The following is a 15,468-nucleotide window of genomic DNA, read 5'->3' as shown; positions in this document are numbered from 1 at the left end:
CGTTCTCCAAAGAGAGAGAAGTGACCAGAGTCTTTAACCAACAATGAACAGACTCTTATAGGTTAATTCTTCCCACGGACAGTTTAAAACCAGTGTGTCTCATATGTTCAGAGACCGTGGCGATTATTGAAAGCGGTAATGTGAAGCGTCACTACGAGACAAAGCACAACTCTTTTGAGCAAACGTACCCACTCACATCTGAAATGAAGTCACAGATAATAAACAACCTAAGAGCCCAATATGATCAGAATCCTAACAGGTTAATTCACTGACCAACTATGATGTTAACAGAGATAATAGAGCTGAAACAAGTAGTTTAATAACCACAGATAAAGTCCATGCTCACACATTTTTCTTGTTAGAAGATGAAAAAAATATAATAATGTGGCTTTTTTGATTGACATCACTTCACACCTGAATTAACTGAATTTAAAGCTGCAGGGCAATTCAGTGAAATAAATTTTTCTAAAATGAATTACTTCATTTTAACCTGAGGTGAAATGATTTTGTAACTATGCACCATTTCCTCTAAAATCTAATCTGAAATTAGACAAATTGTCTCATGAATGTGATTTGAAGTTAGCTCATGCATGCGATTTGGAAGGGTTTTAATTTTGAAATGCTACATCAGAATGTCCTGGTTCTCTCTGAGTGACACCTTGAGATGGTCTGCTATTAAGATGCACATTTTTCAAAAGCTTTCTGTTATGTCAGTTATTCTTTAATCCAGCCCTTATTTTACTTGAAATGAGAAGAACATTTATTTATGTATTTTTATGTATTATTTATAATCCATCCACTTAAATTTGAAAACTGAGAATAATAATTGTTAAAATATAATTGATGTGTACTTTCTTTATTTGATTTGACAGTTGTTGGCTCCACAGAGACGTTGTTACTACTACTAGGCTTCTTGAATATATATATATGGCACTAAATAGCGCAAGTTAGATATTATTGTAATGTTCCGGACCTTTGCCCGAGGAGATTTTCTCTATCTGGACCTTTTGGAATGTTAATTAAATACCCCTGCTTTAAACCAATGAAGTTTGGTTATAAAGTGTTAGATATGAGCCAGATTCAAATCCTTAACTTTTCCAATTGTCCTTTTTTTTGTGATCACCTTCCCGTTATCTTTGTCCGTGTGACGAGCCGGCATGTTTGACTGGATTTTCCTCCCTTGTGCAACAGCGTGGATCCCACCCGGCTGCTACTGACCTTCAACGTCTCTGTCAACCTGGGCGACAAATATCACAAGAACACGGCGCTCCACTGGGCCGTACTGGCCGGCAACACCACCGTCATCAGCCTGCTGCTGGATGCCAACGCTAACGTCGATGCACAGAACATCAAGGTAACGCCTTGATCCACCGTCTTTGTGTGCCTGTACTGCTATATTACTTGGATTTACCCAGAGCTTTTTGGAATGGTAGATTTTTATAGACCGTTGTGCTGTTTGTTTTTAGGGCGAAACACCGCTAGATCTCGCCAAGCAAAGGAAGAACGTTTGGATGATCAATCACTTACAGGAAGCGCGGCAAGCCAAAGGCTACGACAGCCCATCATACCTGAAAAGACTGAAGATGGACAAGGTACACATTCAGACACACAGAAACACAAACACACATGCTCAAATACATTACATTATACATCGAAAGAGATTGGGCAGGCAGGCATGGAGTAGAAGAATTTGAACCAATAGACGGAATCCGTAAGGACAGGCACACCTTTTGTGTCTCCCCGTTTGATGGCCTGCCTCTGTCTCAGTTCAGACAGACATGCTCAGACCAGCCTGTCCACACTGAACCATTGCACTGCTGCAGCATCACAGCTTGTCTGGGGTTGTGATTAGCTTTTAGTCCAAAGCCGGCCCCCGATCAGACAGTCTGACAGGGAGGAGATGACTTAAATGACGGGTTATGTCTGATATTACAACCACCGGAAAATACAGGGGCAACTTTTATGGCGTCTAGTCACCACAGTGACACTTGACATGCATCTTGATAAATAACCTCTTCTACTCAAGCTTTGAACTTTGAAGATAATTACTTGCTTACCTGCCAGCATAAAACATACCAACATCTGTGGTTGGTTTGTGATTGTCTCAGAATGTTTCTATGCTGATTTTGTTTTCAGAAATATTAAAGATCGTGCATGCATAAACTTGTTGTTGTTGCTACTTAAAACTGTTTTTAACTCTTGTCGTCTTTTCACTTGTCTGCTGGGATGTTATTAGTTAATAAAGGTAACTTTTAGCATGAGACTGTAAGTTAGCATGTAAACATGACTAGAATTGATGCCCATCTGAGGTTTGCCTCACCTTTAGTCCAGATCCCTAGTGTCAGGCCCAGTGCTGTAGTGAGTAGAGCTTTACAGGCTGTGTCTAGATTTGTAGAATACATCTAACTTGTCTGATTTGCTGTTTACCTTTCTTTATATCTCCACAGCTGAGAGAGACAAATGTGATTCAGTACAAATAGCTATAAAAGGATGTAATGCTTGATTTGTATAAACATTTTATTTGCTTATTTTTTAACCATGAACCTTTGAGTCATGACTATTTCGCAGTGATTTCTCCGATAACTCTTCTAATATTCAAAGCAAACTGCTGTTTGCACTCTCGCCTCAAATAGAAACTATTGTAAATGTGTACAATGTTTCTGATCAGCCAGTTGAGAGATGTTTATGGTCATGATTCATTACCCTGGCTGATGTGAATTATAGGATATATTTTTACTTTTACGAAGCTCAATGGGACTCCTTCCTGCTTGTAAAAATCTCATCTGTGTTTTCCATTTTTGTCTCGTCTCATCTCTTGCCAACTTCCCTGTTTCTTATCAATCTTCATTTTCTCTGTCTCCCCCAAATGCTTTGTCTTTCACCTTGTTTTTCCCACCATTCCACCTTCTTTCTATGCCTTCATTTTCACCACCTCTACTACATCTCTCCTCTCCTCCTATACCTCCTACCCTGCTGTTTGTTCTTCTATCGTCCCCTTTCTGTCTCCTTCCTCTCCTCCTCCTGCAGGAGTTTAGGCAGAAGGTGATGCTGGCAACACCCTTTCTGGTCATCTGGCTGGTTGGTTTCATCGCTGACCTGGACATCGACTCTTGGCTGATCAAGGGCCTTATGTACGCCAGCGTCTGGGTCACCGTGCAGTGCCTCTCCAAGTACGCCTCAATTCCATGAAAGACAAAGATAACACACCCATACACTAGCATATACACAGGAATACTATTCCCAGGGGATTTCATGTAATTCTTCAAATCACCCCCTACTGTCTGTGTTTTCGCCAAGTCTGTATTTAACTTGAATTTACTGACGTCAAGGCTCTGCTTAACATTTGCTTATTTTTGCTTATTAATAACTTACAGAAATTGTGTGTTAAGAATCCACAGGCTTCCACCTTTACTTCCCCTCTCTCTCGTACTATGTCCTCGTCTCTGAAACTATCTCAGTAAAATAACGTGCCCCCCCCCCCCCCCAAAAAAAAAACGGCCCAAATCACACAAAAATCCGCACTGGACTGACTAGAGGTCTCCGGGTGATACTAGTTCCAATGTCCCAATTTCCATCCTAATGTCCTGACACCACACACATACATTATACTACAATAGATGTACTTGACACACCGCTGAATACACAGCCTTTATTGCATCAGCACATACACTGCACACACACATATTCTTGCGCGCAAACAAACATGTCATTTCCAACATTCCACACCATTCATTAACAAATACTCCTTTAAACACACACACACACACACACACACACACACACACACACACACACACACACACACACACACACACACACACACACACACACACACACACACACACCCATTGTTCCCCCTACTTAAGCCCCATTACCACTGCCACCTGGTCCTGCTGGTATAGTTTGTTGTGCCCCTCACTACTGTTTGCTCTGTGACTAAAATAACAGACATTACACAGTGTGTTAGCTTCTTTTTACTGACATTCTTGGAATACCTACTTGGTGAAAAAAACAATGATGACTGAGTCCAACTGTCCAAATTTTTTTAAGTTTAGGCTGCCTTCAAACATCTGGCTGGGGACAGCAGATGAAAACTAGCCTCTCTGACTAACTCTGGCTCACTTACAGTTTTACTGTTGATTGGTGGGCATTGTCACTGCAAAATAAATAAACAAATAAATAAACTGCAGGTTATGGGTTGGATTATTTTTGCTGCTGTCCGCAGGATTAATGTTTAAGAGCCAGGTTTGCATTCCACATGTGCTACAGTGAGCAGCTTCACATCTGCAGGAAGAGTGCCTTGATATATTGAATACATAAGTTATGAGCTGAGCAGGGCCTGCAGTGGGAATGATGCACATTAAAGGACAATTCTGGCTTCTTATGATTTGACTTAAACTACAGAAATAAGTTCTAATGAGACAAAAATATTGAACTGAACAGATGACCATTTTAAAAAACACTGCTGATCACCTCTCTCCTCTCTCTCGCCTCTCTCTGTGCAGGGCTTTCTTCGACCACTCCATGCACAGCGCTCTCCCTCTGGGAATCTATCTGGCCACCAAGTTCTGGATGTACGCCACCTGGTTCTACTGGTTCTGGAACGATATCCTTTTCCGTCTTTAGGCGGCATCAGTCTTTGTTTTTCTTACAGCAACAGTTTGACATTTTGGGGAAATTCCTTTATCTTGCTGTGAGTTAGATAAGAAGAATAATCTGTAAGTGACACACAAAAAAACGCTACAGTCAGCAGCCGATTAGCTTAGAATACAATTGGGGTGACTTCCCATGGAGCTTTGTTCTGTGCAATATGAGACGTTTTTATGGTCATGCAGAATGTGGTAGTTGCTCAGTCAGATTAGTCCCACTTTGATGAGAAAGGCATGCCAATGCTTTCCGGCCCGGCGCACACCGTGTGGAAAACAGACATCAATTCAAAGCCAATTATTAGCAATTGCACAATTCATTCAGCAAAAGCCAAGCGCTTTTATGAATCTGTTTGGGCAGTTTGTAAAATTGGCAAACATTTGATCTCCAAGCAGGGAGGATTTCAATAAAATATGGACTTGTAAAAAAGATTTTTTTTTCCTGTGATGCATTTTGGTTGCAGATGAGAAAAGTGCTTGTGTTGGCCTGGCGGAACATCAGTGAGATTAAGTTACAGGCCTGTGGACTACTGCAGAAAGAGTTGAAAGAGTGGAAACTCTGTGAAACAACTGCAGGCTCAAACGGTCTCATTGTGATGGAGCTTTAAGTGAAAATGTAGAACAAATGTGCCTGTTTCTGTGTTAGAGTTGTGAACAGGGAGTTCAGTGTGAAGTAGCTGCTGGGTGAAACCCAACGAAGCAACTCCAAAGAGTTGCAGTTGACCTCAGCGTGGCTACTCTACATTTTTTTTTAATGTAATGGAAGAATTTGCCTTTCTGTTCGGAAGCTACTAATTGCCGGAGGTGAGAGGGGAGTTCTCGTTTGTGGAAGGCATTAAATTGTATGCCTCACTGCTCTGCTAATGGGAAGTGGGTAAGATGACTTTGACCTGAGCTTATTGGAAAAGAAAACCGTTCTCCTTTCGGTTCTTGTGAAATGCTGCTGGAGATTTGTACTGAGCATGTTTTTGGTGGGTATATGGCGTGTCTATTCCACATAAAATTGATGGAGGGAATCTACTACAATGACAGACCTGCTCCTTAAGCCAGGTTTTCACATACGTGTGCTCCGCCTCAAAGAGCAGCGGTTAGGTTACGTTTCAACCTGCAGTCTGTTTGTTCGTACATGGGTCAAAAGTTGCCCCTTTGACGGCAGGCAGGTTCTTTCTTGTTTAAAGACATTTCCTCGTGAAAAAAGAGTACTTCTTGTTTGCTCTCCATCTATCAAGGTAGTCTTTAAGCCTGTGTGCCGTATCTACCATTTATCTTTTTCAGAGTAATGGTGCCTTTTTAGTTGAAAGTCATGTTCCTGACAGCTCAGGGAGGCTCGTTTTTCTCCTGCAGCGTTGTCAACTGTTGGCACTCTCTCTCTCAGTTGGACAGTTGGTTCTTGATGCCTCCGTGCATACAGATGAGTTATATTTTTATAATCACATGTATCCATGCAAATTGAGTGATATGCAAATCAGGAACACTGTGGGACTGGATGGTGCTTGTTTTAAGGCGAAACATCGTTTTTCATGCACTGGTGAAGTTTGAGATTTCTGGCTATTTCGCTTCCATAACATGTCTTCTTTTAGACTAGTGGAAAAGCTTTGTGCATTGATTAAAAACAAAATGCGACAAAAGTGCAATGAAAACAGATGTAGCGAATGAATCGCAACGTACATGTGCTTGTGATTTGATCGTCCACTGAAGCAGAAAGACGCAGCAGACGAAAACATCAGATCTGTGTGGAGAGGTGAGGAGACTAACTCCTCTTAAATAATGCACCATCAAGTTTTTTACATCGTTTTTCACTTGTTTGAGGTTTGACTGGGGCTTTTTTAATTACGCGATCTCCTCCTCCTCTGCAATGGTTTTTATGGCACCTGACCACCAGCTGTTAATCTCGATGCACCCGACTTCTCATATTTAACAAAGCATAAGTAGCGGATGGAAATGCATGTTAATTTGCATTTTCTGGAAATTAATTTTAGAATTTGCACTTAAATTCTGACCTGAAAGCGGTGGTTTTCCGAAGCCGTTCCAACGAGCTCTTGGTTTATTGATCTTGGATTTAAGGATGAGAATATAAACCTTGTATTTGAGCTGTAGGCTGAAGGACTTCAACATCTGGTTTGAAGCGTCCTGGCCTGACGATTATCTGGTCAGATGTGGGTGGAGACGTTTCACTTTTTACTGTTTTAGGTGACCTTTTCTCCCGATGAGCAAAATGCAGTGTATGATCAGAGTCTTTCCCAGACTCTGATCATATTTTCCTCAATAGAGTCTTGAATGCATTTCCAGCAGGTGACCCTGGAGTTTTGTATTGTACTGATGTAGCATTAATGTCACTATAGTATGTCTGAACGTCATTGTAAGTCTCAGCAGCAAACTGATGGATCTGTCTGTGACCCTCTTGCTGTTGGGTAGGGAGACCTTGTCAAAAACACCTCACCACTCGGCCTTTCAAAAGATAACTGGGTGCTAACGGGAGGTGACCCCCGTCTCTCCCTGAGAAAGCCTTCAAACCCATTTGTCTGAGGAGTTGCATTGATCGCTCTGCATCTCCACCGGTCCCTGACTGAGCAGACCAGTGGCGAGCTCTGAGAGGGTTTGACTCATTAAGCCAACACCCAGTTCTTTGTGGAGATACTTCTGGTGGCCAAACGGTGGAATTACAATTTCCGGGTTTGTCATGTGATGCTTTTGGGTCCAAGAAGACTTTTTCCCATTGACTTGCATCGGGATAGAGATGTCCGTTACTCAGCAGACGGAGGGTTGGGAGGCCGGGTTAAAGGAAACACTAGTGTGCTTGCTCTATGGGCCAAATGATGCTGACGATCAGGTCATTTTATACTCAGAAGTCAAACTTTCATAGGGATGAACAGGGGTGCTGCCTCCAACACTGTATCCAGTTCTCTTTATACATTCATGGATGAATCCCTCTGACTTATGCATTTGGTAGACAAACGGTTTCTCACACTAGAAACTTGTGAGGTTTAACGAGCCCCCATATATACTTTTGGCACTTGTAATAGCAACAGTGCAGGTGTTTCATTTTAAGCCTACATTATGATTCCAACGCATTTATGGAAAACATCCAGTGGAAGCGTAGTGGTCTGCCAGCTTTCATTCTTGAATCTTTTGTTATAAGAGTGTGGGGGGAAAAGGAAATTTGCAAGATGCAAAAGACACATGTGAAACTGTTTCTCAACAGTGATGATTCTATAATTTTTTATTTATTTTTTAAAAATTGTGTCATACTATTCCCAGTTTCCCATTTTCAGCCACACATTAGCTGTCTGGGCCTCTCTGTGTCACTTGGCTGGTTTTCCTGTGGGATTTTAGCTGAGTCATGCACACCTGCATGAGTGACTCTGCTCGTAATCAGTTACAGGCTTCACTTGGTTACACAGAGGACCGTAGAACCTGCACACCAGTGCTCTATGGGAACAGGTGTCAGCCCATGTACATGTATACACTCACTGCATAACAGTGTCACATAAACAGTCTGCTAGTGCTGGTCGCTTTCCTCTGTGAGAGCAGGAATAGTTCATGGTTGCAACACAATACAGGACACAGTTTTGTTGACATATTGGCTTATAAACAGGAGGATTCTCAGGCAAGAATAAATAGGATTTGATCGTGGCAAAAAGAGGTGCAGAAGAAGTTGTTCGTTCGTCTTCCTTAACCTTCGCTCCACATCTCCCCTTTGCCACCGTCCACGTGCCCTTCCTGTTAAACACCATCGCTCTGTTCTACAACTTTGGCAAGTCCTGGAAGTCCGACCCAGGAATCATCAAAGCGTCAGAGGAGCAGAAGAAAAAGGTAAAGACACCGGCAGCAGGAACACCGCTTCAGAACAATGTTTAAAACCCTACTTAGTGATGATGCTTTCTTGTTTCCGCCATTTGTTTCTCCTGTGAATGTTTTTGATTTTGTTATTTTTGTCGTATCTTACTACACAAAGTGTTAAAGGGCCAGTGCATAGCACTACGGCTAACGTTTCAGCAGTCTTGGAAAGGGGGGTGTGAGCAGAGGGCTGATCTACACACTGTCCCTTTATGTGCAGTGAATACAGGTGTTCGATCATTTGTTTTAACGTGAACGAGACATTGTGGCTGATTCCTCTGGCCTCTCGGTGTCTCCGTCCCTCATTATCGCACTCTAATGGGGGACAACAGAGGCCTCTTCATCCCACCAGGCCCCCGTGATTGATGAAGCGCTATATTTATCCTGCATTGTTCAACACAGCGCAGGACTCGCCTCGGCATCAAAGGCTTCAAAGCTTTCCATTCACTGCAGAGGAGCCCTTCCACCTCTTGTTTTCCTCTGATTTCTGCAGCTTTCGTTTATTTGCACAGTGATGTAATGTCTGTAATGCTGTAAAAGCAAACTGAAAAAAATTCTATTTTTGCAGGTTAGATTAAATCCAAACCCCTTATGTTAAATATTTTTGCCTTCAAAACAGAAACCAAACTAATGACTATGAAACTGTCAGTCCCATTGTAGCTTTAGTTTAGTGGGATCGTTCAGCTGGAAGCCTCACCCTCAGCTTGTAGGCTGTCAGTAGGTCTTCTGTTGCGGTGCAGATTCGAATTAATTTCTCAGTTGGTAGTTCATTTTTCTGCCATGCCTTTGTCAAAAAAAATTAAATAAAAAAATCCTGCTTTTGTTTCTCTTTTCCTTCCTCTAGACAATTGTGGAGCTGGCAGAGACAGGCAGCCTGGATCTGAGCATATTCTGCAGCACCTGCTTGGTAACATCTGACTCCTCTCTTTTACAAGACAATACATGCAGAGCAAAACAGAAATAGCAATGCAACCTTTTTGCTCCTTTATTTCTGCGTCCTTACAGATACGGAAGCCCATCAGGTCCAAACACTGCGCTGTGTGCAACCGCTGCATCGCCAAGTTCGACCACCACTGTCCCTGGGTGGGGAACTGTGTTGGTACGTCAATGCCGCTGCAGATTCATTACGACGTCACTTTCACTCTCAAACACTCGCCATTTTCCTTCCCGTTGTGGGTTTTTATTGTGGTGTTTTATCGGCTCCATATTCCACTCTAACAAGCAACATGTGTCCGGACTCCTGCTCTCAATTTGTTCTTGGAAGTAAGCTGGGATCCCTTTAATGAGCACTGTTCCAAATTACACCAGATTTAGTTTGAGAAAAAGATTTACTTATTGCATTTCAACTCCTTTTACAGAGTACATCATGAAATATAGACTTGTTTAGGTTATTTTTCATTTACTTGTTCATCAGTCTACACAACACAGTGGAGAAGGCTATAATGACAAGATACAGGAAATGAAGAGGGCAGAATGAAGTTGTAAAGGGAAGCCAGAGTGTGTGTCCAGGATTATGTGAGGTGGCGTCTGACTGGAGACAGTTGGGGAAGGAAGGAGTGGACGGGGCTTTGCTCTTTCGCTGTCAAACCAGGTGGTCAGGAAGACGCTGGGAACAATAAGCCTCGCTGAACTGACTGTTGAGATTAGGGGCCTGGAAGAAAGATTGAAAAAGCTCCTTCAGTTATGGGTTCTTTTTGTATTGTCTGTCATCTTTTAGAGCAGGGTTGGCGATGTCGTTGCTTTGTGCCATACCAACATCGAGGTTCTGTTGTATTATTCCATCTATATAGCAACATTATTTAAAAATATATATATTTTCTCTCGTAATTATGTATTAGAGCCCTTTAATATAAGGCTGCCATCTTTGACAACATCCACTTGGAGTTAAAATTATTAACCCTCCCAGCCTTCCATCAATCTGCTTCATCAGCAGTAAACTTGACAAAAACATCAAAGTAGGAAGCGAGTACTAGCCAATCAAAGGCAGAGTAGGGCGAGTCTTCACAGAATGCGAAAAAAACTAATTACTGTGAATAATTTGATTTTTTTGAATTTTGTATTCATTATTATTATAATAGAATTCCAACACTTACACATTCCCTAAAAACTCTGTCTGCACACACGTGCCATACCACGTGGTACAGATAATCATGTTCCCTTTTAATTTAAGTTTTCATTTCTCAAATACAATACATGCAAAACTAACATTGCTAAACTGAGATGGATGAAAACGTTAGTATTTAGCTCAAAGCACCACTGCCTGTAAGTGCAGCCTTTATTGCACATTAAATATCAATTCTAATAGAAATATTCCCTTCATTGCGGCCCGTAGCTTCCATTACATTACAATACATTACAGTCATTTAGCTGACGCTTTTATCCAAAGCGACTTACAATTCAGTATCTATCTACACACCGTAGACACAGCTACGGGAGCAAGTTTTGGGGTTAAGTGTCTTGCTCGAGGACACATTGACATGAGACTAGCAAAGCAGGAGCCGGTGATTGAACCGCCGACCCTCTGATTGAAAGGGTTAGGGCCCTGCTCTCCACTTAGCCACGGTCACCCGAAATACCTTAATTAGGCTTAACACAACAGAAGACACAGACACAGTCTCTGTGGAGGTTGAATGTCTCTCTGTGCATGTGTGTGCAAACTTGTGTCACTTCTGGACTTTCCGTTTACTTGACCTCCCTTCAGTCGCCAGAGACGACAAAAGCAACGAGCTGAGGTGATGAGAATGGGACTTGACATGTTTGTTTCTCCTCAACAGGAAGCGGCAATCACCGCTACTTCATGGGTTACCTGTTCTTCCTGCTCTGCATGATCTGCTGGATGATATACGGCTGCATTTGCTGTGAGTAGGAAGCCCCTACTCCCTTTTCCCTCGTTTTCGCTCTGTTTCTCTGCTGACTCTCTCCCCTCGGTCTCTCCTCCCTCAGACTGGAGGATCCACTGTGCCACCAGCTATGCCAAGGATGGTTTCTGGCTCTACCTGACCCAGATCGCCTCCTGCTCTCCCTGGATGTTCTGGATGTTCCTCAACAGCATCTTCCACTTCATGTGGGTGGCGGTGCTCATCATGTGTCAGCTCTACCAGGTCTGGGACAACTAGGATTTACAATTGAGCCTGTAATACGCACGCTTAAATTGTCGAGTCTGTGTTACTCTGTGAAATGTTGGCTGACCTCTTTACTCTCTACCTCTCTTAGATCGCAGCTCTGGGAATCACCACCAACGAGAGGATGAACGCTCGGAGATACAAGCACTTTAAAGTCACAGCCACGTCCATAGAAAGCCCCTTCAAGTGAGTGATCTACTCTTATTTGTTTACTACAGAGAGCTGAATCCCATCCTTTCAGGCAGTTTCGGTAAAAAGCATCAACCCGTTAAGCCCTAAGCCTATTTATAGGCCTTTCCTCGATTTTTTCAACCCATAGTAAAGAGAGTGATTTTCGTCTAAATATAAGGTGTATTTTAGTAGTTTTTATATTGTAGAAAGCTGACCCTTGTGAAATTTGTTCAGATTTGTAAATATCAGTATATATGTTACTGGTTAAGAGAACATTAAGATGGAACACTGCACAAATTGAAATTCTTTATGCATAAATGGACCTTTTTGGATGGTAAATGCTACAGCGGACCCAAATTTGGGTCCGTCGGGGCTTGGTTCGCCCAAATCAGGGGGAAAAAAAGATATGTTCTCTCTAGTGGGAGCTGTGTGATGTCTGATTAATATCCTCAAGTGATGTCACTTGAGTCAGAGGAACCTATGACTGAACTGTCGGCGGTCCAGTTACACTGAGGTTAATGTAGGTGCCCGGTTTTGACAAGAGTGTAATGCTAAACTGGTGGAGTAGTCTTTAAATGAAAAAAAATTATTAAAATTAAAATTATTAATTAAATTAATTAATTAAAATTAAAATTATTCTTTAAATAAAACACCAGCAGTTCTTAGAAATTATGTGATTAGTACTTTTTAGTTATTACCATGGTAAATGATAATAACATGGTAATCTCTCTCTCTCTCTCTGCAGCCACGGCTGCATCAGAAACCTCATAGATTTCTTCGAGATCCGCTGCTGCGGTCTGATCCGGCCCGTGGCGGTGGACTGGACCACGCAGTACACAATAGAGTACGACCAGACGTCAGGCTCGGGCTACCAGCTGGTGTAGAGGAGAAAGAAAAGGGGAAGGTGGTGGGGGGGGCAGTGTCGCTTAGAAGGATTACCCTCCCCGTCTCCCCCCACCCACACACGCTGGCGTTCATATCGGAGCGATGCTGTTCTCAAGAGCGCTTGCTTTTTTTGGACCATCTCTCCCACACCGATCAAAAGACTTGGAAAAAAATAATCAGCCAGGACTAGCATGCTGTTATGGGGCAACACCACACCCACCCCCCGCCCCCCGCCCTCACCACCACCTTTACTACTATTACTACTACTACTACTACTACTACTATTCTACAGCATCAGCCGTCCCACCCCTCCACCTCGTCTCCTCTCCTCAGCTCTTTTGGACGGTGAGTTGCTGCCAGGCACAAACGGAGAGGAGAGAGGCCGACGGACCAGAGGAGTTCCAAAATAAAAGCATTTCTGTTCTGCAGCCCCATACCATGGCAGCATCTCTATTTGCCCCTCCCACTTTATATCCCTATTTATGGTGTCCCTGTTGATATGCCCTGTACGTATTTTGTTTGTTTTTGATTGGTTCAGGAAGTCTGTCGTTCCTGTGAAGACTGTGCTGGCCAGGGAGGCTGAAGGAAAAAAAACGTTCTTGTTTGTTTTTTAAATCATGAATTTGTTTCTAAGTATGATAGAGATAAGGGAATGTCTTTTTCTAAAAGTCTTGATTTTGCACCGTGATGAGTCGAGCTGATGAGGATTTGCTAACACAGTTGAACTCATCAGAGTTGGGTAAGAGGTGGAGCCGCTGCAGGAGTCCAACTTCTCACCTGTCGAGACAAAAGCTGTGAGACGGAATTTTAGGAGATACCTGAGCGGTTTCTATGTTATTTTTTTGCACCCTGACAGCAGTCGTTGTGCGGCGTCCACACAGGACGAAGTGCATGACTCCTCCAGCGGCGATCACCATAGAGGCAACAGAAAATATCCTACAGACAATGTGATACAGGTATATTTATTTTAAAACTATTTATAGATAAAGTAATTATGTGCTAGCGCCACCATTTTTACATTTCACATAATTTTAGCTGAAGTAGGTTTTTATGACAACAAAAGGTTAAACAAGTACCTGCAGCGGTTCGACATGGAGCGTCACAGTAAACCTCTATATAGCGAGTGTATTTATTAGCAGCAGTAGAAGAGGAAGGGGAATGCGGCGGAAGGACGGACGAGTTTACAAGGAAGGTTCATTCCATGTGTGTTTCTCTCAAAAAAAGCTGTAAAGTCTTATTGTTTTGTTTGTCTTTTGTCTGCCTACGACATTGCACTGATCATTTAGTTGTAGTTTTGTTTTGTTTTTGGCTGTTACTAAACACATGGGCCCATCAGCGACACTTCCATTGTTTACAGAGAGGAAGAGGAGGGGCCCATCAGACATGGCCAACTCCCATCACTTCCTGTCTGCCCCCCACACCCCCCCGCAGTCAGCAGCAGGATGAACTGAAGTGTAAAGAATGTGCACCTGTACATAAACAATATATTTTCTCTGTAACTATTTTCTTTTTTGTCAGTTGAAGGTGCCCCTGGATTTAATTTTTTTTTTTTCTGAGTTGGGGGGGGGGGGGGGCGGGGGGGCGAGGGGATTTCTTCCAACCAAACGGAAAGAAGAAGATCAAGTGACTATACTCCAAGTGTATGACCGTAGCTTCTAGTGATGTCTGACACTGCTGTCTGTAGGCATTTTAACCCCTAAATACCCTGACGCTACCCTGCCGAGGACTATCCACTGCATGTACGATGCTCGTGCTCGGGACAGCTGGGCTCTCACGTCCCCGTCCCCCCCATCGACCCGACCCGTAGTCATCACCATGCTGACAGCCCGGCAAGCCATGTGTCTGTATATAGTGAATGTTAAGTATTTGGAAGTACTTTTCTGCATTTCATTTGTCTGTACTTTTGTTTTTGTATTAGTTTTATTTCTCTCAAATCCAGTGTGTTTAGTGGAAGTTCTTTTTCAGGTTGCCAGATTTGCAGTCGGGCCCTCCTGTGCAAGTGTGTAATATATTTGAATGTTCCATACTTGTGAACTCTGTTGTCATCCTAAAGGTTGATTTTTTTATTTTTGGTTTTGTTTTATCATTTCTATGTCATATATCGCTGGGTTTGTTATACCACTGGATGTACAAATTGTAAAGCAAAAACACTAGAGAACTAAGGCAGACACCAACTTTTTTTTTTGTTTTCTAAAAGCTGAAATGTGATCATGCAATAGTTTAAAGGGTAGAGGGGAGGTTCTATTACATTAAGGCCACGGGAACTTTTGGGCCTCGTGTTTGCATCTTCATCATCAGAAGGGGACGGTTATGTCATCGGTCCATATTTCGCCCCCCTCCCCCCCTCATCTTGCTAAACAACCACTGATGTCATTTCTGCCCTGCAAAGACAACACACAGCCCCTAGCGTTCGCGTGCTTTAAAAGGTCAAAGGTCGTGACTTGATATATCAGTAACCAGTAACTAACCACTTGTGTTCTAATATTGCCTTTTAAGTGACCGGAGGTAAAGGAGGGCTCGTGTATTTTTTGTTTTGTTTTTCTAGGGCAGAGCTCATCCAGGACATGAATTCAAAGTCGTATCAGTCCTCACTAGTTCTTCCAGCAGCCTGAAAAGTCTCTGTTCTGTCTCCCCTCTCCTCTCGCCATGTGGGATAATAAAATACAAAAAAAAAAAAAAGTGAAAGCACATAATCATCTCCAGTGCCTCTCTGCCCACCTTCAGACATCACTGTAACTCCGCTTCAGATGTAAACATATGGGCATGGTTCAGTTTTAATGGCTTTAATAATAAAATACAGTCAAATG

At 42.6% G+C, this 15,468-nt stretch overlaps 1 protein-coding gene across 1 annotated transcript in view; it reads left to right on the top strand.

Moving 5' to 3' along the window:
• The window catches only part of zdhhc17 (zinc finger DHHC-type palmitoyltransferase 17), a 36,593-nt gene extending 21,133 nt beyond the window's left edge, over positions 1-15,460 (top strand). The window contains exons 7-17 of the mRNA XM_068717038.1: positions 1,192-1,354; positions 1,467-1,592; positions 3,028-3,170; positions 4,506-4,608; positions 8,337-8,459; positions 9,328-9,390; positions 9,489-9,582; positions 11,258-11,341; positions 11,427-11,584; positions 11,697-11,791; positions 12,522-15,460. Of these exons, the coding sequence (XP_068573139.1) occupies positions 1,192-1,354; positions 1,467-1,592; positions 3,028-3,170; positions 4,506-4,608; positions 8,337-8,459; positions 9,328-9,390; positions 9,489-9,582; positions 11,258-11,341; positions 11,427-11,584; positions 11,697-11,791; positions 12,522-12,660 (1,291 nt within the window). The 3' untranslated portion in view covers positions 12,661-15,460. The remainder of the gene's footprint in view (positions 1-1,191; positions 1,355-1,466; positions 1,593-3,027; positions 3,171-4,505; positions 4,609-8,336; positions 8,460-9,327; positions 9,391-9,488; positions 9,583-11,257; positions 11,342-11,426; positions 11,585-11,696; positions 11,792-12,521) is intronic.
• The last annotated feature ends 8 nt before the right edge of the window (positions 15,461-15,468 follow it).

Source organism: Cebidichthys violaceus, unplaced genomic scaffold (assembly GCF_023349555.1).
Source record: "Cebidichthys violaceus isolate CVI_PGR_0920_01 unplaced genomic scaffold, fCebVio1.0.p SCAF_21, whole genome shotgun sequence".
NCBI lineage: Eukaryota > Metazoa > Chordata > Actinopteri > Perciformes > Stichaeidae > Cebidichthys > Cebidichthys violaceus.
This window is presented reverse-complemented; position numbering and strand designations above follow the sequence as displayed.